A 26309-nucleotide genomic window follows, 5' to 3' on the forward strand; every position below is an offset into this window, starting at 1 on the left:
TGACTGTCCCTTTAGGCACACATGGATATAACCACATGCAGCCTCACCAGTCCACACCTGCAGCCAGAGAGGAGCTGCAGTGTCACTACATTGTCTCTAGTCATCTCTGGGACTGCTTGCACTGCCTGCTGCTAGCCTGCTGTGGGATTGGGCACCAGAAGTCCATTTATTGCCTCATTTGGCACCTTCCTGCCTTAGCCATATGGAACAACAGCCTCTAATAAGATCATTCCAACACAGAACTTTCAGCTACTGCATTTCCAGAGCCGGACAAGCAGACGCTGACAGTCCGTCCTCCATCCTCACCTCTGCAGAGCACCACTGCAGGCTATCTTTACTTTTCAGTTGGGAAGTACAGTGGGAACAACTCTAACCCCCCTCCCTCACGGTCAGCAATGAAAGGCAGGACACACCTGAAATCTCAAGTGCATTGGGATTGAGAAAGGGGTGGCAGCCCTTTACTCCAAGTGTTGGGACTAAAACCTACCAAGCCTGGGATTGTGGGATTGTGGGGTCGTCTGAGACACACAGAGCTCCCCCAGCTGGTGGCTGTTCCTATGCGTTTGTGCTGTACCGGCTCTCTTGGCTCCAGCCCCCCCCACACACCGTCTGCTCTGTCCTGTATAAATAGTCCTGTCGGTAAGTCACAGTCACTTTCAGGTACAGTGCTCTTATCGGGCCTGCTGGCACCTATCCAGACTCCACACTGCTCTGTCTGCTGGAGAGAGGGGGCTGCTGGAGCCTGGGCACTGATACACACACCCACACAGAGGCACACACAGGTACACACACACGCCACACATGCAGACACCAGTACACTCACTGACACCGGTATATAAATAAACTGATACACTTTAACACCCATTAACACACATGAATACACACCACTTCATAGGCACTGAAGTAGGTACACAGGGCATAGGTAACAATGCTAAGGAACCAGTACTCATCCCTGCCCTCCTTCAGCTCCCTGACACTGAAAAACAGAGTCGCACTCCTAATCAAAACATAAACACAAGCACACTCCGACACACACACACACAGGCTCAGTGGCATGAGCGGATGACAGGAGGCAGACTGCAGACTAGAGGGTCAGTGTGGGTACTGGTGCTGGAAAGAGTGAAACTGGATCCATGTCTCACAGCAGTCTGTAACCTGACCTCCACTTGAGCAGCTCTCTCTCTCTCTCTCTCTCTCTCCTTAGCCTTATCTAATATTTTTTCTTAATCTCTTAAGGACAAAAGTAGATAAAATAAAGTTTGTTGTTCTTCCTGTAAAACCGATAAGAGTCAAATAGAGTTTGAAAGAGGGAAAATAAAAAATTGTGAAATCCTAAATAAGCTTTAGGAACAAATGTGACATATGCCATTTACAGGTGCCTGGTAGGTTGGAATGATAAATAATTGTCAGGCCTGTTTAATGTTTGTGACAAATCTTTAGGGCTACAGGAGATTTTTAGGTCCACCTTAGCTGTTCATTGTTGGGCTGACCCATCATGCAATGCTGTACTGCCTCCTAGCTCATGCAGCCTTATATGTTTAGTAAAAAATAAAAGCTTTATATTGCTATCAGGCTGTATAATACTGCTTACACCACATATTCCTTGGTAAACAGCGTATGTGCTCGAGGGAGATTAGTTTAGCCTCTGCCAGTGACATCACTGCTCCCTGTCTGAGGGTGGCGATTACATCACATGCTGAACACAGACAGATCTGCGCTGGTGTCACGGGTCTGTGTGCAGTACACAGTTCACTCCAGGTAAAGGGACTTCAATTTCTACAAATGCCAGACACGCACAAATACACATGGAATGATTGAAGTGAAAATCATGAGGATACAAACAAAAACAAATAAAATAGGAAACTAAGAAAAACCAAGAAATGAAACATTTTGTCATTTGATTTTAGAAAAGAGGAGAATGGAGAGAAGTGAAAGGAGAAGTTGTGGGGCCCCTGCGGCTCTCCTCACCTGGGAGGTCGGGGGGTCTCTGCCCTGACTCCCCTCCCTCGGTACATGGCTCCTCATGCAGATCAGAGGCCTCTAGCGCTGGACAGCAGGTATAAGATATAAGTTCACAGTACAGCACCTACACACAACACCACATACACTACACACCATATAGCACAGTAAACGCACAGTGCAGTACAGGTCACACTTTACCCATACAGTACACATGCTACACTACACCGGTCCAATCACTACATCTCCCAGTAAAATGCCCCCCACACAGCCAGTTCTGCACTGCAGCATACACACAATGCATTACAGCACCTTTGCACACACACTAGCGAACACAGATGGAGAGGGCAGTGAAGGAGGGAGGTATTGGGTTGACAGGTCTTCTTTAGAGCAGGCTGAGAGTTTCTCATCCCACTCAGCAGCGCTTGGTATTCCCCTGTATTTCTCACACAGACCCCCATCCGTCTCTTTCTCTCTATGCTTCCAGAGGTTTCCCTGCCCTCTTTTGCCCCAACAGGCTCATGTGACTGACTGGTGGGCAGTACTGAACCAGTGGCATGTAATTAATGATGACTGTCCATTTCCTGCACCTCAAGCTATTGGAGCAGTAAACTGGGAGCGGGGGGGGGGAACTACATACCACCAGGTGCTCCCTTGGTCCTTAAAGGAAACAAACACCTGGTTCGTTGGCTGTAGGCCTGTGTGTGCATGTGTGAGAGTGTCGGGGGGGGGGGGTTTACAATACCATTTTTCCACAGCTGAAAATAAGTGAGGGAGTGCCAGACAGCAGTGTGGGTGAGAAGCCTGGGTGTCACTGTGGCTCCCCCGCGCACAACACAGCCTGCAATTACTGCACTAATGAGCCCGGGGCTAATTACAGCAGGCAATTACCGGCTCTCCTGCCAGACTACTCCCGTCACTTCTCAGGCTCAGCTGTAGCAATTACCCCACTGCCGAAGCCCTGCCCCCAGCCCTGCCCAGGCCAGGGGAGTGCGGGGGGTGACACTGACACCTGGCTGGCTATCCCATCACAATGCGGAGGCAGCCAGCCCACAAATTGACACCACCTCACACTCGACACAATGGACAGTTGTTGCTCATTGCTGGGCACTCAGCTGTGATTAGTCTCCCACCAGGCTGCCGAGTGACTCACAGGGAAATGTACAAAGTGTGGGCTGAACTGGGATTGTATGTGTGCCACCTCACTGCACAGAGATTCTCTAGTGACCCTCTCACACCGAAATCACCCTCTCCAGTCCAGCCCGCCAGGCCCCTGAGCGGTGACAGTGATAAAGCACAGAGATGCGCCGTGGTGCTGCTCAGAGGCAGACCTGTGCTGGGCCGGGCCCTGAGATTATGGAACACACAATGGTGAGGCTCTGGAACAGGGTCAGGCTTTTCCACAGGGTTTTCTTTTACTGTTCATTCTACCTCAGGGCTTAATCAGCTGCTAATTTAAAGGTTTCTATACAAGCTGCAGGACCCCAGGCCCTTGAGGACAGGAACTGCCCAGCCCTGCTCGAGAATGCCCTTAAGCTTGGGACAGACTCCCAGGAGGAGAGGTCATTCCAGAGGCACACAAATATACAGCTGCTATGGAATCTGCTCTAAACTGGATCACCTCAACTACACCTGAGTTGGGTCAGTGAGCTGTGGGAGCTCACTGGTGGGTTGGATGGGCATGGACAGAGCTGCCCATCTAGGCCCATGGTTCCTCAGATGGTAGGTCCAGTCAGTGCAGTGGTGTGGGAGTCCAAGGCAACACTGAGGACTTCGCTTCCTCCTGATTGCTCACAGAGCTTCCATGGTTAAATATATAGCATAGCAGGTGCTGACTGGGTGCTTAGTCAGAGCAGAGACAGCGGCCACAAAGGGTGACCCAACACTGAGCAGCAACTCCCCATACATCCTGTACTAACAATTAAAAAACTAAATAAAACTCCTTCAGACAGCAAATTTATTCTCTAAGCGAGCTGGAGGAGTTATGATATTGTCTCGTATGCTGCACCTGTTTGCCTTTCTCAGCGTAAGTGCCAGCAGCCTGTTCCTCCACTGCCGGATTGTGGTGCCACTCCCTGTGCCCCGGCTGAGTGCTAGTCTGACCTGTATAGAGTGTTCCCAGGACCCCCTACTCCACTCTGAGTGACTCAGGGAGGGCTGGGTGCCACAGCTGCCCAGGCACCTTCTTGTGCCACACTGCACTTTGATTGTGTACACTGGGGACAGGGGCAGGGTCATGTGTGTGAGTCTGCAGGCGACGGGGCTAACCGGCTGATCTGGGCTATGCTACAAGGATTCAGTTTAAATAAGAAGAGGGGAGTGTAGTGGCTGTCAGCCCAGCATCACGGTATGTTCCCGAGCAGGGTGCATTGTCACAAGGGCACACAGGGAGTTTTGGGGGCTTTCTGAGGCTGAGTGACATCTGTGGCATAGAGAGGCCCTGGGGGAATAGGGACCACACTGAGCACATCACTGCTGACGGGTTCAGACATGCTACCATGACACAGCCCTGCCATTCACACTGACACACACGCCCGGACACAGGGAGAACACGAACGACACACACAAACTATCAGCTGCTTCACAATAACCCAAGAAAAAAACTAGAAAATAAAAATGCAAAATTCTTTGGAGGACAGTGTCTGACCAACAAACTCCCTGCTGTTACACAAAGCCAGTACCCTGATCTACTCCAGGGTCCAACAGGTCCATCTGCAGCCTCCTATACACATGACACCAGTGACACAAACACAACTCGGCACTAACCCCCTGTGTTTGTCTATGCAAACCTAGCCAAATGTTAGGACACAGGCATGAGGAACCCAGCTGATACACAGGAGCCCGGAGCACAGGAAACTGAAAGAATGGTCAAAGTACTGTGCAATGGGAGACTGATGTCCATCTCTATTACTCTCACTGGGAGTAATATTGATATTACAAAAAAAGTCAGATGTCTTGGTGAACCCATGATTCAAAGCCCAGTGTAACTTCAAAGCTCCCAAGCTATGACGTCCTTACAGAAACAAGTGATTGTTTATAGTTTATAGTGTGGATGCAAAATCTATCTTCCAGTGCTGTGTCAGTTCTAGCAGGAAAAATAAAAAACGAATCATGGATTGAATCATTTCTGAACATGATTAGATAAGGAATATATGTTTCAGTGATATTAATTTGCTCATGGTACACTTATTCATTTGAAGGCTAGTGATCATTTTGAACTTAGTGAATATGGATATTTATCCGTTGGCCAATTAGCCACACCCCTGGTAATAACAAATTCCACAATGATTGTACATACTTCCTTGTCTATGCATAATACACAATTGTACATCATTGACCTAAAGAATGATATAACGCAAAACAGTTGTAGTACAAGTATAATGTGAATGAAACTCTGAAGCATGTCTGAACCCATCACTAGCTATAGTTACTAGTAATCAAGCAAAGATTGCTTATTATACTTGGGTAAAATACAGGTGCTATGGTTTCTGCTGCTCGGAGGATTGTATTGATTCATTATGATAGGGAGTCTGAAATGGAAATCAATACAGACAATACATCTTAATGAAAGCTTGAGAAAAGTATGGGCTCCTAAGGGAAATCACAGTGCAGACCACAGGTGTCATATTTCTGTACATTGTTGACAGCAATTTCCTATTTGTACATCACAGTCATGTACGTTCCTTCCACCTGTGTTTGTTTTGCGTGCGTTTCCTTGCCTCCAGTATTATTGCTCCCATCATCAAATTAAATTACCCAGATTACGTGATCGTTTCTGGTGTCTTGATGCTTGTTCCTAGAGCTGCCACCTACCGCGCTCATGAAACAGTTGCCATGCAGTGGCAGACAGATACACTCGTACACGCGCTGTTTTTTTTTCCCGGTTGGCAGGCTTCTGGGCTGTGACTCAAAAAAATAGATGACATCATGGATTGTTTTATTGTTTATTTTCTCCAGATCGGGAGGGATATTTTGTTTATAAAGAAGAACAATGTAAGCACAAATCTGAACATTTATGTGGGTATGTTTGGATTTAATTCGGCATTCCCATACAAGACCTTTAATCTCAGTATCTTAATACCAAATATTTACAACAATATTCACACACAGAAGCTAAGTACAGTATCTATTGAATCCAGCATGACCTGGATATATATCTCATAGAGGCCTAGTAAACTGGGAACACATATTCTTGTCAAGCATGTAACACGTTTGTGACATATGTACTTCACACTGGGTTCCAAAGAGTTAATATACTATCTTCTGGAGCTCAGAGGCCATTGTGTTCCACCCTTAAACACACAAAGCCGCCTCTCACTGTCACTTTAGTCCAAAGAAAATTCAGCTCCACATCATCCCATAAAAGGATCTATAAGCAAACAGATGTCAGGTATTTCATTCCAGGTATAGCTTTTTGTGTGTCAAAATCAACATCAACAAGTAAAAAACTATTATTTTTCATTACATAGGCCTGTGTTGACACAATACATGATTTGTGTCATCTCCTGTGCATGTACGTATTTGTAGTATTCTGTGTGAGATACAGAGGGAGTATTGCATGATAAAAAATGTAACTCTTTACAATGACTGCAAATTCTTAAAGAGTTACTGTATGAATGCATTCATAAATGTACTCAATATGAATGTGTGGCCATTGTAAAGTGTGGTCAGTATGATTAAAACGCCGTGTCCAGGACAGTGAAGGGTTACAGTATGTTCACGTATTACTGATGCTCATGTGTGGCAATGTGAGGGACTTCTGTACAGAATGTAAGGGTCACAGTGAGAGCAGCGGCCCATAGCTAGGTCTGCTCCCTGCATGATATTGCACCATTGCGAACATTTGCACGGCTGGAACCTGTTATACAAGCTGAGAAACCACAGCTGCTCACTGCAGAGTAAACACACTGACACAGAGACACCGAGAGGGAGAGAGAGAGAGGTAGAGATAGAAGGGGGGGGTGAGAGAGAGAGGGAGAGGAAGGAGGGTTTCATTGGCTTGTGCATCTTTGTTTCTGCAGAGTGTGAACAGGTTGATTTTGCGATTCAGGCCCTGTCAAAAAAATGGTAATTAAACACTGGATTTTAATTAGCAGCTTCAGAGAAAAAAAAAAAGTCAAGAGAGAAAGGAAATGACAGACCACTTTGCAGGCCTACCATTGTGGAGAGTAGAGACGCTTCAGACAGAGAGGAGAGAGCACGACTTAACCCCGTCACTGCTGGACCAGAACTGTGCCAGGAGTGCAATACGGAGCTCTGAGCTCACTGAGAACCCTTTCCCCATCTTCCATGATTCACGCGGTTGATCATTACTTTCATTATAGAGAGGGCTCTGCCACCAAAGCTCCGGTGGCGTGTCTGCGTCAGTGGGAACATCTGCATTTCACCCGCCTGCTGTGTCGGGGCAGAGAAAGTGGCTCGTGTTCCATGTCTTACTCAAACAGGAGTGTCCAGGGCGACAGCAGCTACACAGCCCCGCTCAGACACTGATTACACAGCAGGTATCACTCAGGAACCCCCGAGACACAGCGGGAGGGGGCATGGGAGCGTGCTCAGCTCATCGCTAGCCTGCGCCGAGGATCGAAGGGGGAATCAGCAGGACATTCTATCTACACAGAGATAGAGAAGAAAGAAAAACAAGCAGCATGCCGAGTCCACTGGTTTAAACAGGAGCTCGAGATTGTGTCTAAGGTGTAACTTGCTACTTTTCTCATAGTACTGCCATGTAACACACATCACTCGCCTGACCCTGAACTGCACACACAGGCCCAGACCCAGATACAGGTTGGTCCTGGCTCCTTTTCATGCCTGGTGGTTTTCTGTAGTGATAGACATTATATCTGTGACAGAGCAGCTTGTTATTTGCTAATTTTAACACAACTCTGAGCTGTAAAAGTAAGAGCGAGAGCTGCCTTCAGGGAGGGAGGGGGGTTGTCTCTCTCTCTCTCTCTCTCTCTCTCTCTCTCTCTCTCTCTCTCTCTCTCTCTCTCTCTCTCTCTCTCTCTCTCTCTCTCTCTCTCTCTCTCTCTCTCTCTCTCTCTCTCTCTCTCTCTCTCTCTCTCTCTCTCTCTCTCTCTCTCTCTCTCTCTCTGTGCAAGGTCTGAGTCAGAGTGAAAGTGCCTGTCAGCAGCCAGTACGCATCGCGGAGCTTCAGCCTGGCAGGGCGACCCGCTGGCGGTGTCGCACCAACACTCAGACACATTCTGCCGCACACCGCCACGGCAACGGGCTCTCACGGGAACCAGCTCAGCGTTTCCACCTGCCTCCGCACAGACTGGGAAAATGCATTATCATCATCAGCGCTGTGACGCCTCTCTCCAGAAATATCTGTATGTTCCCATCACTGTAGGTGCAGCTTCCAGTTAAAACCCACAGTAAATGACAAGAGCTCCACGCGCTCTCACTCTACTCAGTTACAAGAATGACAGCAGTCAAAGACGCCCATACGGCAGAACTGCTCCCGCAATAGTCCCCTTCTTGGATGTAGGCGGTGTTGCTGGGAATACACACTCACAGGCCAAAAAACAAGACACCGTCACGGGCCCAAAACAAGACACCGTCAGAGGATCAAAACAAAATGAAATGAAAAACAAATAAACATGAAAATAGGACACTTCCAGGCGTCTCTTTGTAGGTCAATACTGAAATTTAACACACTTTTGCAAGATGAGGCGGAAGACTGAATAAAAAAGCACAGCTGAAGTAAACAACTGTATCAGTTTCCCTGGACTAGAGGTCACAACACACCTGGTCACACCTAGTCACACTGTAGCCAGGATCCTCACCCTGGCAGGGCCGGCCAGCTCCCTTAGACCACTACACTGATGGTAGCGAAGAGGAGGAAGATGACAACGAAAAGAGGGTCTCTAAAGTGACTCAGACACAATCCCTGACCTGCTAAAGTCTATTGACAGCAGCACCACAACAACCGCCGAAACCATTGGAACAACAGGAACAAGCAAACCACACATTTCTACAACAATATCAGCAACAACAGCAATAACAATAATGATTATAATAATGGTGCAGTAATATTAGTGTAAATTAGGTTAGTGTGTGGAACGTGTACTGGGGGGCAGCAAGTCCCCCCCCTTTCCAGGACAAGATTTCTATTTTCTCTTCTGTTTTTACTTCAGAGACATTTTGAGCGTCGCTACCCACAGCGAGAGGATGTGGGTTTCCTGGGGCAGGAGTGTGGCCCTGTGCTGTGCTGATACTACAGAGGGGGTGTGTGGCACTGTGGTCACACTACAAGGGAGGGGACATAATGAACACTTCCAGGTCAGAGCAGTAACATCCACTGCACCAAGAGCGAGAGATCTGACACACCCTACCCTGAATGTCCTCTCAATATAGACCCTTATCCAGAGCATTCTTATTTCCTGTTTATCACAAAGTACTGCTCTCTCAATACAGAAACTTACATTGAAACCCAATAATACCCAATGCATAGTACAGTAGCATGCAATACTACACTACACTACACTACACCACACTACACAATACAATGTCACTGTGGCAGAGTCCCAGAGTGCCATGTCGAGTTACACAATAGCCGAAGGACTGAATCAATCGGTCAAGAAAGACCAGAGTCACGTGAGAACGCGTATGAAAAAAGGTGTGTCCATGAAGTCACACCAGGAGCTAGGTCGAAGGCAATTCTGTGGAGAGTCTGGAGTTGGTTCAGGACACACTTCACACCCACTCCACAGAGCCACACCCACTCCATTCTGGCCTCAGTTACCTCTGAGCCGTGTGCCGACTCTCAGGGCTGGAATGTGACGTCCCCTGGGGGCCCGGTGCACTTGGCCATATCCTCCCTAGTTCTCTTCCAGTCTTGCGCTACCTCCCCCAGGGAGGTGGGAAGTGATGGGTAGGTGGGTGTGCGTGCTTAAGTGTTTTTGTGTGTGTGTGCCTCTTTGAATGTGTGTGTGTGTGTGTGTGTGTGCGTGTGGAAAACGCCCTGGTTGGAGACAAAAATAAAAACTTCAGAAAGGTCATTGGGCAGGAGGAGGCCGCTCAGCCTGTCCGGCTCGCTGGGTCCTGGCAATGGGGCGACTCAAGAGATTTTACAAGGGTGTCTTTAGTTCAGCTGCCAGGACAGAGCGAGGGAGATTTCTTTCACAAACCAAATAATACAAATAGTCCCTGTTCTGCTGTTCTGAAAAGCCAGATTTAATGTCTTTTTATCTTGCATGCACCCATTGAATGTGAAAAACCCCTGACAAAATAATCTAATCTAGATATAGGATACATTCACATAACATGGAGAAAGAAGCAAACAAATAAATACTTTTTATGAATCTCCTCCGGTAGATTTTTTTCAAACAAACTCTTTCCACCAAAAATGTGCTCAAATCACCTCTCGTGCGGTACTCAATCTTGTTTGAAAACCTGATCTTGTTGGAACAGATTTTCTCTTTAATTGTAGTTCCAGGCTAATTCTTTCCTGTCTGCCCTGAAGCCCGAACCCTGTTCCGTCTGAGCCGCTCCTGAGCAAAGACCAATCACACACTCACTGCCTGCTGGGGTAATTGTTCCAGGACATCTACCATACAATCGAATTAAAAATTTATCAGAGGAAGTACACAGATTTACATTTTATTTTGCTTGAATATAAATTAAGTGCATTTAATAACTTCAACGTGTGCGGTTTGTTACTTTAAAATAAATAATATGGATATATGTTTATATTCACTTACCTAAGTCCATGCCTTCTGTAAGTTTCCCGTTAATTAATTATGCAAATTTATTTTTGAATGTGAGCTACTATAGATAAGGACCTCAGCCAGAGTACTACCACCACCACTAATATTAGTAAATATTTACCACATTTACACCCATTTTCTCTGCACAAAAGAACCACACAGCATGGCAGCAAAAAGTCACAAGAAACATTCAGCACACTATTTTAAGAGCCTCTGAAAGCATTTTAAACATTTCCTCATTTTATCTGGCGACAACAGGAATTTGATTTGATGAAAAGTCAAAGTATGCTGCCTGTAAAGTGCTTCATAGATAAACAGTCTAGGCCTAAACCAAATCACCACATAGCCATTCCATTTTCAGACAATAAATTAAACCGTGAAACGCAACAGGATTGTCATTTGAGACTTGCAGGCATGGAAAAGTTTTGATTTGATCTAGGCCGTAGTTATAGTAGGTTTAGAGTTCAAGTGCTCAGTCTTTTCTTTTAAAAACAGTCTGAAGGAAAAACCAGGCAGTGACAACATCTATTATTTTACACATCAGATCTGGTACCATTCTTTCAAGAGCAGATTTGCTACTAAAAGGAAGAAAAAAAGACTGACAAACACCTTAATAACTATCTTGCACAATCTCAAGAGCAATTCCATTTTTTACAGATTTTCTCAATCGCTTTGTCACAATTCTCGAATGAGAACTATTTTTTTCAAAACAATAAGTTCAAATCTCTGAACAATTAGTTTCTTGTTCACACCAGATTTGAATTTCTTATTAATTTAAGCGAATTGCATGTGTTTTGGCATGTGTGCAAAACAGTAAGTACAATTGTCTACAATTTGCACAATAACTACATGCACATGGCTTGCTGATCAGAACTGATGAGTTGATTCTCAGTGAAATTGTAATACTCTTCACAACTTCTAAACATTCTTTCATCGTGTGAGCCATCACATGCAAAATGATCCATTCAATTATCAAAATCTGTAAGACATACATGTATATTCCATAATTATCTATGACATGGAAGGTTTGTGATGTCACCTAAATTGACAAATTACCTGCAAGGTGACATAGTAATGAAATAGGAATCACAATCTTACCAATCAAGTTTGGAAGCATATATATGGAGCTTGCCCACAGCACAATCACTACCATTTTCGAACATAGAGGAACATCACAACCCTGAACAGCAGCTACATGTTCGGGGAAGAGAAATACAAAGATGTATAAGAATGCACGGTGGTGGTGGTGGTGTTAGGGGAGTTAGGGGAAGACATAATAGAGGAAGAGGTAGAAGTCAAAGAATAAGAGTCCCTGATGAAATCAGAGCCACAATTGTGGACCATGTCATAAACCATGGTCTTACAATGGAAGAGGCTGGTCAGAGAGTACAGTCTATTGTAAACCGGTCCACAGTGTCATCAATTGTGCAAACATTCCGTAGGGAAAACGGGTAAATATGTACTTGTTCTTTACTTTTGTTACAGCATTTCATTCACAACAATACAGCAACTATCGTAAAGGTAAATCACAATGTGCCGTAAGATATGTATGAGGAATACACAGTAATACAGCACAATTCGAATACAATATAATATTTGTAACATGATCTATTTGTGAATTCTACATGTCATATATAGGACTGCACAACGACCTCATGCTGGTGGCAGAGCAGCAGTACTCAGCCATCAGCAAGAACAAGAAACATGCAACATGGTCATAGCCAACAATTTAATTAGGCTAAGAGATCCAAAGTGCAATCATAAATGACAACAATATCTTCACAAATATCAATTCTGTCAGCATTTCCTCTATAGACAGTTTTGAAAAAAAATGAAATGACTGAAACAACTCTACAATGTGCCATTTGAGAGGAATAGTGAAGGAGCTGTGGCACCAGTATGTCAAGGTAAACCATTGGTGTGCACATGGTATATTGTACAGGGAGATTTACTGTACTTCAATGATGCCTGTATATAGTTCTTGAAGTTGTAGATACCCATAAGAACAGAAAACATTTGTACTTCACTAAACTGATTCTAGAATAGACTAAGTAAAACTAACTTCATATTTTGTTTGCGTTACTATATAGAGAATAATGGAGCTGGAAGGACATGAAATGACCCACATTTCTGTTTTTGTGGACAAGGCTGGATTCAATCTGGCCAAAGGCAGGAGACGTGGCTGCAATGTCATTGGACACCGAGCCACAATTGGCACACCAGGCCAATACTACAATGTGTGCTGCCATTTCTGAGAATGGTGTGAACACACATTCCACACATTGGGCCCAATAACACATAACTTCTCCTGGCCTTCCTAAATACACTTTAGAGACCTAATACCAGAACATGAAAGAGGTTTAGTTAGACCAGATTTGCCAAATTATGTAATTGTGTGGGATAATGTCAGCTGCTGCGCATGAAAGGATAACAGTGGAGTTCCTTCCACCATACTCCCCATTCCTAAATCCAGGTTTTTTTTCAGCATGGAGGTGGAAAGTATATGACTATCGGGCACAAGGTCAGATGACTCTGTTAGATGCCATGAATGCTGCTTATGAGGACATCACAGGCGATCATTGCAGGGGATGGTTGAACCATGCAAGGAGTTTTTTTGTTGTTTTTTGTTGTTTTTGTTTTTACTTCCCCCCCCCCAGTGCATGGCAAGGGAAAACATCAGATGTGATGTTGACAAATCTCTGGCCAGAACAACAAGAGCAACAGGATGTCCACCAAGAAGATGGGAACTTGTAGTGTTACGTACTGTGAGGAGGTACAATTTATTGTTTTTTACAACCTATTGTTTGCTTTTTTTTCTTTTGCATGGATGTCATTTTGTGGTAGATTTTCTGTGCACTATACATGACTTGACATGTAAGAAATATGTAAAAATGGACATTCAAACGTAAACAGAAAATTCACATGTAACACTGCTACAAAAATGTACTGTATACATACAAATGTGCATATCCTTCTTCTGTGTACTACAGTATTGACTTTTCCCAGTAAACGTTTACCTACTGTTGAAATCAGTATCTAGAAAGCTCAGTGTGATACACAACAGCATTCAGCTAGAGAAAACTGACATTATTGTATAGTACAGTAAGCAGTCAGTGTCAACAAAAAAGTAGAAAAAAACTGAAATTTGTATAACAAACATTTTCAAGGTTGACTGCCATGGTGAAAAAACATCTAAACATTTTGACCAGTATGGCTCACACGATGACAAAACTTTTCATTTTGGTGGCATTGGCCAATTTATTGACACAATAACTAGCATGAATTAAATGTTTTGGGTCAGTTACTACATTTTGCAGACATGCAATATAGTTGTGATGTCCCATAAAACAGTTGTGACAATTGCACTTAAATTTTAGAGAATGCTAAGAGTGTTTAAAGAATGAGCCAAAGTGATTGAGAAACTGAAAAATCTAAATCCTGATTGTATTATATTTAAAATAAATGTGTATCACATTGTGTCTGTGTGCTATCTCACACCATCAACCAGTGATTTGTTGTAGGAGGTTGGCTCCACTGAAGGTGATGTCATTATCAGCAAGGAAGGAGCTTCTGTGTCTTAGGTGCAGGGTGTGGAGAGGGAGTGCGTCTGCACCAAAACCAGACCAGTCTGTCTGCATTGCAATTTATAACTTTTTTGAAATGGATTTGTTTGCTGTTATTCTGTCTCTCACTGTTAAAACACACCTACCATTAAAATTATAGACTGATCATTTCTTTGTCAGTGGGCAAACGTACAAAATCAGCAGGGGATCAAATACTTTTTTCCCTCACTGTATATATATATATATATTTATATACACTTAAAAAAACATCAAGGGCTTTAGGAGGCCCAGGGGACCTTGTGAAAACATACCTCATCATTGTCTCTCTCCCTCCCTCCCTCTGCCTCTCTTTCTTTATTTTTCTATATGTTTGCACAATCATGCACTCATTCTCCCACCAACACACACAGACACAAATACTCTGTCACACACTCTCACAGACACACCATTTGACACCCTCTGGAGCCTCTTCTCTGGAGTCTTCAGAGGAGTCTACACAGCATGACTGGTCTAATGCAAGGGGCAGAGCAGGGCAGATTTGCTTATCTAAAGCATCGCACCTTTTGTTATTCGGTGCTGCACAGACCTGAGCGAGGCTGGCTGGGGAGGGTGCTGTGAGTGCAACAGGCTGTGATAGTACATCACAGAGCTTCTGTCCAAGACTGGGGGGGCGGGAGTGTGGAGGGTGGAAAAGGGGCGTTGCTGTTAGGGAGCAGCTCCCTTCCTGATGCAGATGAGTTGCGACTGCTCCAGTATGTGGAGTGTGACCCCCCGTTGTGCAGCTCCAAGGCCTGGCAGCAGAGATATGAGGGGGAGAAGAAAAGGCGCCCTTCTGACGGGAGCCAGAGCAGCACAGCCCCTCACAGCGTGGGGTCATCTGGGCTGCCTCAATCGGGCTGCTTCTGGGAACTCCCGAGAAAGATCAGGATCATAACCAATCAGAATCTGCAGGTTTCACCATCACCCTGCTACGAGGATGACGAGGGTGGCAATGATGTGGAATAACGGGTTTCAGTAAAATTAACCTGTATAGGCCCATGCTGACAGTACAAGCAGCAGATACTAATGGCTGTCCTGAGATCGACAGGCTTTCAGGACATGGGCTCCGAATCCTCCTCGATCACAGTTGCCTCATGCGTCATCAGTGGCCGCCCCTCTCTGTGAGGGCTTGCTTCCTAAAACACCCAAACAGAACAGCCACTGCCACTGTTGTCCAGTCAGCTCTGTTTCAACTTTATTTTGCATTAACCCTTTCCAGTAGTGAACTGAAATACAAGGCTGAGGAAAAGACAGCGGTTAAAGGCTGTTTTGCAGGTTTTGTGGTCCTAAAAGAGCTGTGTGTCCAAACAAATCTCACAGTCAAGAGTCACATAAGAAAAAGGATATGCTACACCACCTGAAGAAGAAAAAAGGGAGAGAAATGCCAAAGACTACGGGACCCTGCCTTCCCCCCGACTCCCCTCAGCTCAGACCTGCTGTCCACACTGCCTCCCAGTCTCTTAGCTCTTAGCACAATGGCTTTACTGCAGACTCCAGCCCCTCACCCATGCTGCCTCCCTCCCTCCCACGCAGACTCTTGACTAAGGTTTGGTTTCCGGTTTCCTAGATTGCCTCGCCTTGCATGGAAATGAAAGCTGTACTCTGCACCTAGTGGACCTCTCCTCTGTTTCTTTTTGTTCTCTCCTCTCCATCCATCTCTTTTTTCCACAGGATTCATCTGTTTTCAGCCATAGCTATGGCACCATACGTGGGCAAACGCCACCCTCTGACAACATAAACTCGCGCACACACACTCACCTACTCATGCACACACACTCACTAATTCAAACATTCACACATTCTTGCACAATCACTGGCACACACTTGCACACAGAAAGATGTACCGTGCCTGATCCGACTCTCCTCTCACTCTGCAAGTCTGCCCTGCGTGCTCAGACAAGTCTGGAGCTGGAATGGGAGAACAGGTCTGTCAGCTCCCTCTTTCAGCCCTCACTTAACCCCTGCACTTCCAGGCTCAGCTAGTTGGCACTGGTGGCATGAACGACTCAAGCCAGTTCCCAGCTCAGGATGGACAGGAGAAACACTGCACACAGGGATGGACTGACTTGGAACAACAAGGTTTTAAATGCCCCGTTGCTTCAGCATTGTGAGTTTTGAGGAGCTCAGTCAGCTCATAAAAAAGCACTTGTTGAAACCACTAATTCTCCAGATGCCATTGTGCCTGTTATTTATTTCCCCACCAATTATCCTCATCCGTCGCCATCACAGATAACGAGAAAGCGTCTCCGCAATCTGAATCAGATCGCTTCCCTCTGCGCATTGCACCGAGGCTAATTTCTTCCTCTACCGATTGAGGGAAGGTGGGTGGGGGGGGGGCTGACTGGAGATCTGATCTGGTCTCTTGAAGGCAGGGAGACAACAATCTAATAAAGTGCTTTTAATCAGGAAGAGCATATAATATTTCTGATCCAATTACATTCTGAATCACCAAAATGATGAAGTTGGACTGGAAACATAGCGATGACTACAGCTAGTACAGCATACTGGTACTTGCGATTCTGCAGCTGCCTGGCGTGCGATTCTGTCCAAGTCACTCCTTGCGGTGCCCAGCAGAGTTCATGTAACAGGGTTCATTAGATACACAGTTCCAGAGACAGGAGGTTTGTCGGGCGGGTTTGTCTCTCTGTTGGGGTGGGTTGTGTGGATCAGGCTCTCAGAGATGTACCCAAGATGGATGTCTGAATCCGTACACAAGTAACAAAGCCCGGCTGCAGCCCCTCTCACCCTACCTTGGACACGGGGACACAGAGGGGCTACAGGACAGAAGTAGCCACACCCACTGTGTCTGAGACCTCCAGACTCCTCCACTGCAAGCCTGCTGTCATAACCGTGGAGCAAGACCACAGTCAGGTTGTTAAACCCTCTAGCTAACACTTCAATAACCACTGGGTGTATTCAATTCCGAGATAACTCAAACTATAACCATACCTCTTACACAAATCACAAATCAACAATGTGTGAGGCTGGTGCTGATTAACACCAGGGTCTGGAGCTCCATCCCCCGTCCGCCCCCACACTGTGGAGGTCTTGGAGGTGATGACACGAACACGAACCGCACTTAAAATAGATGCAGGTGTTAAAGTGTGTGGTAGAAATGGAGTTGTATGAGTGTAATGTGTATAACATCATGTCTATTTCACTTGCATTAATATATATTACATATACAGTGCCTACAAAAAGTCTACACCCCCTTTCAAAATATTCACCTTTTCCAAGTGCAAAACATATTTTGTAGAAAATTAATAACAAATAAAAACTCATATAGCTAGGATGGATACCCATTTCTAGACTTTCTATAGGAACTAATATACATATATATATATATATATATATATATATATATATATATATACATACACTCACCTAAAGGATTATTAGGAACACCATACTAATACTGTGTTTGACCCCCTTTCGCCTTCAGAACTGCCTTAATTCTACGTGGCATTGATTCAACAAGGTGCTGAAAGCATTCTTTAGAAATGTTGGCCCATATTGATAGGATAGCATCTTGCAGTTGATGGAGATTTGTGGGATGCACATCCAGGGCACGAAGCTCCCGTTCCACCACATCCCAAAGATGCTCTATTGGGTTGAGATCTGGTGACTGTGGGGGCCAGTTTAGTACAGTGAACTCATTGTCATGTTCAAGAAACCAATTTGAAATGATTCGACCTTTGTGACATGGTGCATTATCCTGCTGGAAGTAGCCATCAGAGGATGGGTACATGGTGGTCATAAAGGGATGGACATGGTCAGAAACAATGCTCAGGTAGGCCGTGGCATTTAAACGATGCCCAATTGGCACTAAGGGGCCTAAAGTGTGCCAAGAAAACATCCCCCACACCATTACACCACCACCACCAGCCTGCACAGTGGTAACAAGGCATGATGGATCCATGTTCTCATTCTGTTTACGCCAAATTCTGACTCTACCATCTGAATGTCTCAACAGAAATCGAGACTCATCAGACCAGGCAACATTTTTCCAGTCTTCAACTGTCCAATTTTGGTGAGCTTTTGAAAATTGTAGCCTCTTTTTCCTATTTGTAGTGGAGATGAGTGGTACCCGGTGGGGTCTTCTGCTGTTGTAGCCCATCCGCCTCAAGGTTGTACGTGTTGTGGCTTCACAAATGCTTTGCTGCATACCTCGGTTGTAACGAGTGGTTATTTCAGTCAAAGTTGCTCTTCTATCGGCTTGAATCAGTCGGCCCATTCTCCTCTGACCTCTAGCATCAACAAGGCATTTTCGCCCACAGGACTGCCGCATACTGGATGTTTTTCCCTTTTCACACCATTCTTTGTAAACCCTAGAAAGGGTTGTGCGTGAAAATCCCAGTAACTGAGCAGATTGTGAAATACTCAGACCGGCCCGTCTGGCACCAACAACCATGCCACGCTCAAAATTGCTTAAATCACCTTTCTTTCCCATTCAGACATTCAGTTTGGAGTTCAGGAGATTGTCTTGACCAGGACCACACCCCTAAATGCATAGAAGCAACTGCCATGTGATTGGTTGGTTAGATAATTGCATTAATGAGAAATTGAACAGGTGTTCCTAATAATCCTTTAGGTGAGTGTATATATATATATATATATATATATATATATATATATATATATATATATATATATATATATATATATATATATATATAGTATAGCTCTATCTATATATAGTGTTTCTGGAAGGGAGAGGAGAAAGGTCAAGAATGCAGAATTCTGGTAAAAGAGGGAGGTTGAAAAAAAATGAAGGGGGCAGTGTCAGGAATGAGGTAAACAGGAGAGGTGGAGTGTGAGGGAGGAGAGGAGAGTGGAGACTTTGCTTTGAACACTTTGGCACAACACAGAGAACTTTCTCCTGCCTTTAAAACATTTCTGAATTTGCATGAGGGGGAGAGCACGAGATAAGAAAAGGAGACAAAAAGATAGGACAAGAGGTTGGGGTGGAGGGAAAGAGAGACAGAGATCAAACTCTAATTTAGTGTGCTGTGTGGTGAGGTGTGGTGTGTTGAAAAAGCTTTGTGTGTGTACTAAATCACATCTGAAGATAAAAGCGTGTTATTTTACGCAACAACAAGGTGAATCAGATGAGAAACAGGGAAAACCAATATAAATCTTTGATAAACCAGTAGAGAAGTTCACACAGCCAAGTCAGTGCGACAATGGGGGTTTTCGGGAGCCATTCCCTGTAGGATACAGAGCCGGGACTTTGGATCTTGGAGGCGGATCGGTACCCCACTGGTCCCACACTGGGTTTCACGTCCCTTGAGCCCAGACAACTGTTTCTGGTTGCCACAGAAACCCGCACCCTTACCGGAGGTGGCCGAACGCCTCCGGAGAATGCCGAGCGACGCAGAGCCGATGCACTCGCCCCCTAAGCGGCTTCCCATAGGTATACAAAGACCCCGAAAAGTGTCAGGAGTTTTCTTTATTGCCAGGAGAATCCACCAGACAGGAAAGCGACCACTAGCGGGGTGCGAAAATGAACAGCTCAACCAGCAGACTTCACAGGGGGCTGCAGTGCCGGTCCAGACAAGTGCACAAGCACAATTACACCATGCCATTATAATACCAATCACTACCAGCAGCTGTGGTGGGAGTAGCTGAAGCAGGACAAGTAGGAGTAGGGCACTGAACAGACCAATAATTCAGTTTCTAGTAACTACTACAGTAGCTGAACTATTGCATACACAGAATAAATGTGCATTGCCTTGTGCACACATCGGAGGGTTGTATGGTTGGTGGTAGGAACAGGAAACAGCAGGCTGGCTTGTTTACACACAACGCGGTTTGATCGACACGGGACGGGTCCAGAGGGAAATAAGTTCCCATTACCAGTAGACCTGTTGGACGGCGACGCCTTTGCCATTAAACCAGTAACAACCAGTTCGCGTATCACACCTGCTAGCGTTTAATATCGGAATGTGTTGGTTCTACGGAGCATTTGAGAATAACTACAACCCTTGATCTTAATCAATGGCAGCGACATCCTGTGGGGGCTTAGACTTTGTTAAAGGTCAACACAAAACATAATAATCAAACAAAACCCGGGCCGGGTTAATCCGAGCCAGTGGGTCGATCATGCAGGCAGTGCATAGTCTGACAGGTACCGACTGGACCCGAGATGCACTCAGAACAGAACCACAGCCATAAAAACACCAAGGGATACACTAAAAATGCAATCCATTAAATGACACGAAACCCATATTGCGTACTAACCCACTAACAACAGTGATGATTACTACTACAACGACAGACCGAGCACTTCAGCACTTCCTTCACTACATAAAACCACCATGTCGGAGTTCAGGTCCCCGCAGCCCTGCGCGTCCGCTGCCCGGCTCTCTGGGCTTCAGCACTGGAGCTGTGAAAATGGTCGAAATAAAACAAGCACAATCCACAGGTGTCCCCCCCGCTCACCTTGGTGAAGTACAACATCCACAGCTCGTACAGTCTCTCCTTGGAAGCCATGCTCTGGGCTCTGTCCTCCCCCAGCGACGGCGGTCTTCACAGCGTTAAAACATGCATTGAGCCGATTAATATTATTACTGTAATGATATACCTAGAGTCGATATAGATTTGTATTGGGTTGACTGTCTGTTTTATTTAAAGAGAACTATATTCCTCTTTCACTGGCTTCATCGTGTCCTTCTTTATCGTAGCCGACTCATTACTTCCCCCAAAGTTAAAAGTATCTTTAAAACAACAAATACACAAACCGATACAATAGTTGCAGTGGCGGCGTGTGCGCGTCTGTGCGCTGTTGTCACTGCACTGCTTCACAGTGGGAGAGAAGCAGGAAGAGCCGAGGAGGCGGTGTGTCGGCTCTCCGCACCGCGGCGCACCGGCTGCGCTTTTGCGCTTTTGCGCTTTTGCGCGCTGGGCGCTCGGCTCCTGCAGCTGCACCGGTGCGGGTCTCCCTGGAGGGTCTCCGCGATCAGCACCCCTGCTCTCCCGGTATCCGCAGCCCTTCTCAGGCAGCTCTGTCCCGGTGGATGTTGGCTTAAGTTAGGGGTGACAATTCCCGATCGGCCCCTTTGTTTGAACCATTTTTGATGGTTTCCAGAGACTCCCTTTTGGAAACTGGGAAAGAAACTCCAGGCTCTCCGGACTCCCAGCAGGGTGCGTAGCCAACAGGTAACCTTCTTAAAGACACAGGCGTCTATTTAAAATGATCCAATTGACAGCAAAGCGGTAGTAAAAAGTGAACAAAGTGACCTCCTGATATCTACTCACAGAGATTCCGTCTGTATGGTACACCAACAAAGGGTTTTAATTCTCTTCACAACGAACACAGTCACCTTACCATCCCTCAACATTAATCTAAATGAGTTTCTAACTCTAACCTAACTTTAAACATTATGGGGCAGGCCTTGATTATCTTGATAATAAGCCCATAACTACTTTCAATCAAAACGTATATGTGACCTGTCTAACACGTCGGTCCAAAATCTCCCATAGGTGTTCAACGGGGTGAGATCTGGTGACTGCGAAGGCCATAGCATATGATTCACATCATTTTCATACTCATCACACCATTCAGTGTGCCCTCGTGTCCTGTGGATGGGGGCATTGTCATCCTGGAAGAGACCACACCCATCAGGATAGAAGTGTTTCACCACAGGATAAAGGTGATCACTCAGAATAACTTTGTAATGATTTGCATTGACCCTTCCCTCTAAGGGGACAAGTGGACCCAAACCATGCCAGGAAAATGACCCCCACAGCATTACAGAGCCCCTGGTCCCCCTCACTGTAGGGGTCCAGCAGTCAGGCCTGTACCGATCTCTTGGTGTTGCCACACATGCACTTGTCCAGAATATGGTGAAGGATGACTCGTTGACATCTCTGTAGACTAGTGCCCCAATAATGACCCCTCTTTCAAAGTCACTTAGATCCTTTCCTCTTGCCATCTTGATCCAAAATCAAGGTCAACTGGGCTGCTCAGCATTTGTATACATGCCACAGAGCATGATAGGATGTTAATTGCTTAATTGTATCATACAGAACATCTGTTTGAAGGCACCTGCATTTCTTATGTTCCTCCACTCATTTTTTCAGGGTTTTCTTTTAATTTGTCTATATGTATGTATGCTTGTTTATAATTTTATTTTTTGCTCAGGTTGCATTTTTACTGTGTAAAATTCCAGCAGATATTTTATTTAATGCTTTTCTTTGCAAACAACACAACACAAACACATCAACATCATCATAAGAAGACAAGGAAGAATTGAGAAGCAGGAGAAGGCAGGCAGGTAGTGTGTGTGCCCTGCAGAGACCCTGCTCCTCTCCTCCATGTGGGACGATTTCAGTCCCAACCCCCACACTGCTGACCGAGACCCTGCCAGCATTCCACACCCCACCAGGACTGCTGCGGCCCTGCCTCTATCTTTTAGTCTGAGCTGCACACTGGTAGTGAACCAGTTTCACTTTCCACAGCGCTCACCTGCACTCGCTCGCAGAGACATTCTTCCAACCAGTGCAGCCAAAGAATGCTCTGAGCAGTGCCAGCTGGACAGCACTTCAAAACATTGTATCACAAGCAGCTGCAAGACTCACTATTGAGAGACCTGCTATGTGTTCTTCAAAGCACACTATAACTTCCTGAGGAGATTTTCAGTCTTTTGCTATCCAGGAGTTGTGCAGAGCTGCAGAAAGGTAAAAAACAACAGCAAGAGCAAAAATAGACTACAGAGAAACTAGAGAGAAAAAATGCTGCTATTGTTTTCTTTTACCAGACCAGACTTAACCAAAGCCCCTGTATTTCAAATGAGCTGAACAATAGGAGGGAAAGACCCACAATAGCTCCCAGTATCTTTGACACAACGGCAGAGTGGATGTTGTTTGGGGACTCAGAGGTTTCAGGCAGTGTTTGATTGTAAGGTGTGGCTGGACTGCAACACACTCTGTGTTCATCTGCCCTTGTAATATTCTAGTATTAATTAATTAACTTTTTGAGTGTCTCCACTCACACATACCAGGCAGGACTTTACCTCTATAATCTATAATCATGAACCCAGTACAGTTTGTTGAGAAGAATGATCTATTTCACTTGCTTCTCTCTGGGATCTACAAAGTGACTCTCTGGACACGGCCGTGTGTGAGAGAAGCCAGCCGACAGTCCAATGGGAGTGTTAGTGAGTTGAGCAGAGCATGAGATGGCCAGGTGGCCACAAAGTGTGTCACTCCAAACTGGCTGAATGAACGGATAAATTAACTGAAACCCAGAGAGAGGCTTAAATGATAACCTTGCGTTGCTTACAAGAAGACTTTCTGAGCATTGCAGAAGCCTGATCTATGTCAAAGACTCTTTAAGACCCACGTAAAGACCCCAGTGTAAACATCCACAGGGTTTTGTTATAATTAAATGTGACCATGACTAAAATGATACAAATGCAGACTGAGTACACAGTGTTGTACAGTCACTCCCTCTCCTGGGCGAGGGAGGACTTTGTCAAGGTCAGGACTGGTGGAGCCAACTGCAGTGGTGATATCTCTGCCTTAACTGCTGCACAGCTCTGTCTGAGAGCACAAAGTCAACACAATCACACTCTCTTACTCACACACACTCTCTCTCTCATATACACACACTCTCACAGAGTTGATATACACTCTCTCTCTCTCTCTCTCAATCTCACACTTACACACACGGTAAGCTTTGTAATCATTTCCCAGTGCTCTTCATGGCCGGCCCAGTGTTGCTATGTGCTGTCCTCTCTGCTGATGTCCCTGCTCTCTGGCCAAAGTGCCAGGCTGTGTGTTTTCTCTCTGGTTGCTTCCTGCCCAGAGGTAGTTAATTAGCTCTGCTTGCCAGGAGTTTGAGTTTCAGCTTCATCTTCTGAAGCACAATGGGAGCTACCATTGCAGCTCATATTTTTCTGTTTTTCTCTAGAAAAAAGAATTCCAGTCTCACAATTACACATCCTCCAACTACAGTGTATTAATTACCTTTACTTGTGTGTATTTGTGTGTGTGTGTCTTTGTCTGTAACACACTGAGGTTATTGTTCACGGTGCTATATTGGTCATTGGTTTGATGCAAAGAGTGAACCTCCAGGCAGCTGTATTGCCATGGCAATGCCCTAGATTCCTCACCAAGTCCAGTCCGGTAGACTAAAGGCACCCTGTCTGTCTGCATTGTGAGGAGCGGACGGACTGGCATGGCGACGCAGTGGAATCTGATGCACAGCGCGTTCTGGAATGCTCCGAGTCAGTGCAGGTGCAGGGTGCTGCCTGGCCACTTCATTAGCACGATGAGCTACTGCCAGCTGTGGGGTTTGGGTATCCATCCAAACTGCAGAGCGAACTCAGGCTGAAGGAAGCCCCTTTGGGCAGCCATGAACTGATGTAGTGTCCCACACAGTCCCCAAATGTGGACCATTTGAATGTTATGTCATGCTGTCATTTGAAGAGTGAAATGTATAACCCAATAGTTTTGCATTGTTTACAATATCTGTAATGTGACAAATATCGACTCGTTTCATTCTTAGTGGGATTTTCCTGAGCTTCTATAGAAATTTCCATGCCAGGAGAAAAATCCCCTTTTGAGATACTTGGCCTCTCTCTGAAGCTGGTCCCAAGGGCAGTAGGCCAAAGTCTCATTTATGCCATCCAACAGGCCGCACAGACCATGCACAGTCTCACACCCAGCACTGAGCCTCTATCCTGGGCCCACTGGGGTTGGCAGGGAAGCTGGATCAACCAGAATGGTTTAATCAGACCCCACACTGTGTACGGCAGTGGCTGCTCCCAACGTAGCAGGGCAGGGGCCTCTGGCTATGGAAACAGCGTAGTATGGAACTCTACATGCTAATTGCCTGTGTTCTGGAGAGATTCATGTGTTTTAAGTGAGTTTTATTTTCATTAAACACATTAGAAAAGAAAGATAGCAATCAGAGCTGCAGCCGGTGACCTCGTCCTGCGCTCTGAAGGTCAGCTCCAGGAAAGAGCTGAGGGAAAAACGACACAAAAACAATGCCGTCCCAGCGAGGGCCTTGTCTGCTGGAGGAAGCATTCCGCCTTCTTCAGACAATACGCTGGCAGGCACTCCCTCCCTGAGAGCAGGCGGACTACTGCAGCATGGGGGTCGGGGGGTAGGAACAGATCACAGGGCTCTGAGGTGATGTTATTCACACGAGCACAAACTTTCTCCCTGCCAGAGACACGACACGTCACGTCTTGGCCCTAAGCCCCCCTGTGTGGAGAGAGAGGTCATGATCACCATCATCCAGCGGTGACTGACAGACCCCAGCCACACTGACATGGGGAAGAGTACTTTAGTGTCTGTGGGACTGTCTGCTGCAGCACGCACAGAGGCCTAGCTGTTTGATACACAGATGTTTGAGTGTGCTCCAGTTTGTGCTAAGTGTTTTGTCAGTAGTGATATCTATATGTTAACTTTTAACATGCCAGGACTTTGTATACATGTATGGATGTATGTATGTAAAAATGTATGTATTTATTTGCCTGTTTTATTTAATTATAGTTCATATGTCTTCTACTAGGAGACACAAACCCTCATCCTTACCCCCCCCCCCCCAACCATGTACATACACACAGCCAGGGAACCAGCAGAGCTCAGTCCCCAGTGTAGGCGTGTGCTCCCTGAGTCACCAGAGGTTGGCAGCTTGGCCGCCCGCAGAAAGGCAGGGGAACAGCCCTGCTTCACATCACTAGACTCCCAGGAGACACCCCTCCCAAAGCCAGGATTAAAGTGATCTCACACCTGTTACATCACCTACCTATCAGTTTCCACACACTGCATTTCACATACCTGATGAAAACCTGTTTATATGATTATTATAAATACTGTATAATACATAGTTAAAATAATAAAAAATAAAGTGCAGTCCTGATGTTCCTGGTTAATTGGTCACTTAGAGCTTTACTGTTTCTTTTTTCCAACAGCCCTTCCAATATCACTAATAAAACCGTGGGGGGCAAAAGTTACACAACTTAAAGTATTTTTTTTTTTATAAAACCTATACAGCAACCAAAGATATTAATGTTATTGTCATTTA

General features: G+C 45.5%; 1 protein-coding gene across 4 annotated transcripts in view; it reads right to left on the reverse strand.

Annotated features, from left to right (window-relative positions):
• Positions 1-21383, reverse strand: part of nbeal2 (neurobeachin-like 2) — a 54987-nt gene extending 33604 nt beyond the window's left edge. For all 4 annotated transcript variants that reach the window (XM_066691270.1, XM_066691269.1, XM_066691267.1 and 1 more), the window contains exon 1: positions 20711-21383. In XM_066691270.1, the coding sequence (XP_066547367.1) occupies positions 20711-20761 (51 nt within the window). In that variant the 5' untranslated portion in view covers positions 20762-21383. The remainder of the gene's footprint in view (positions 1-20710) is intronic.
• Between the last annotated feature and the right edge of the window lie 4926 nt (positions 21384-26309).

Source organism: Amia ocellicauda, chromosome 18 (genome assembly GCF_036373705.1).
Source record: "Amia ocellicauda isolate fAmiCal2 chromosome 18, fAmiCal2.hap1, whole genome shotgun sequence".
NCBI lineage: Eukaryota > Metazoa > Chordata > Actinopteri > Amiiformes > Amiidae > Amia > Amia ocellicauda.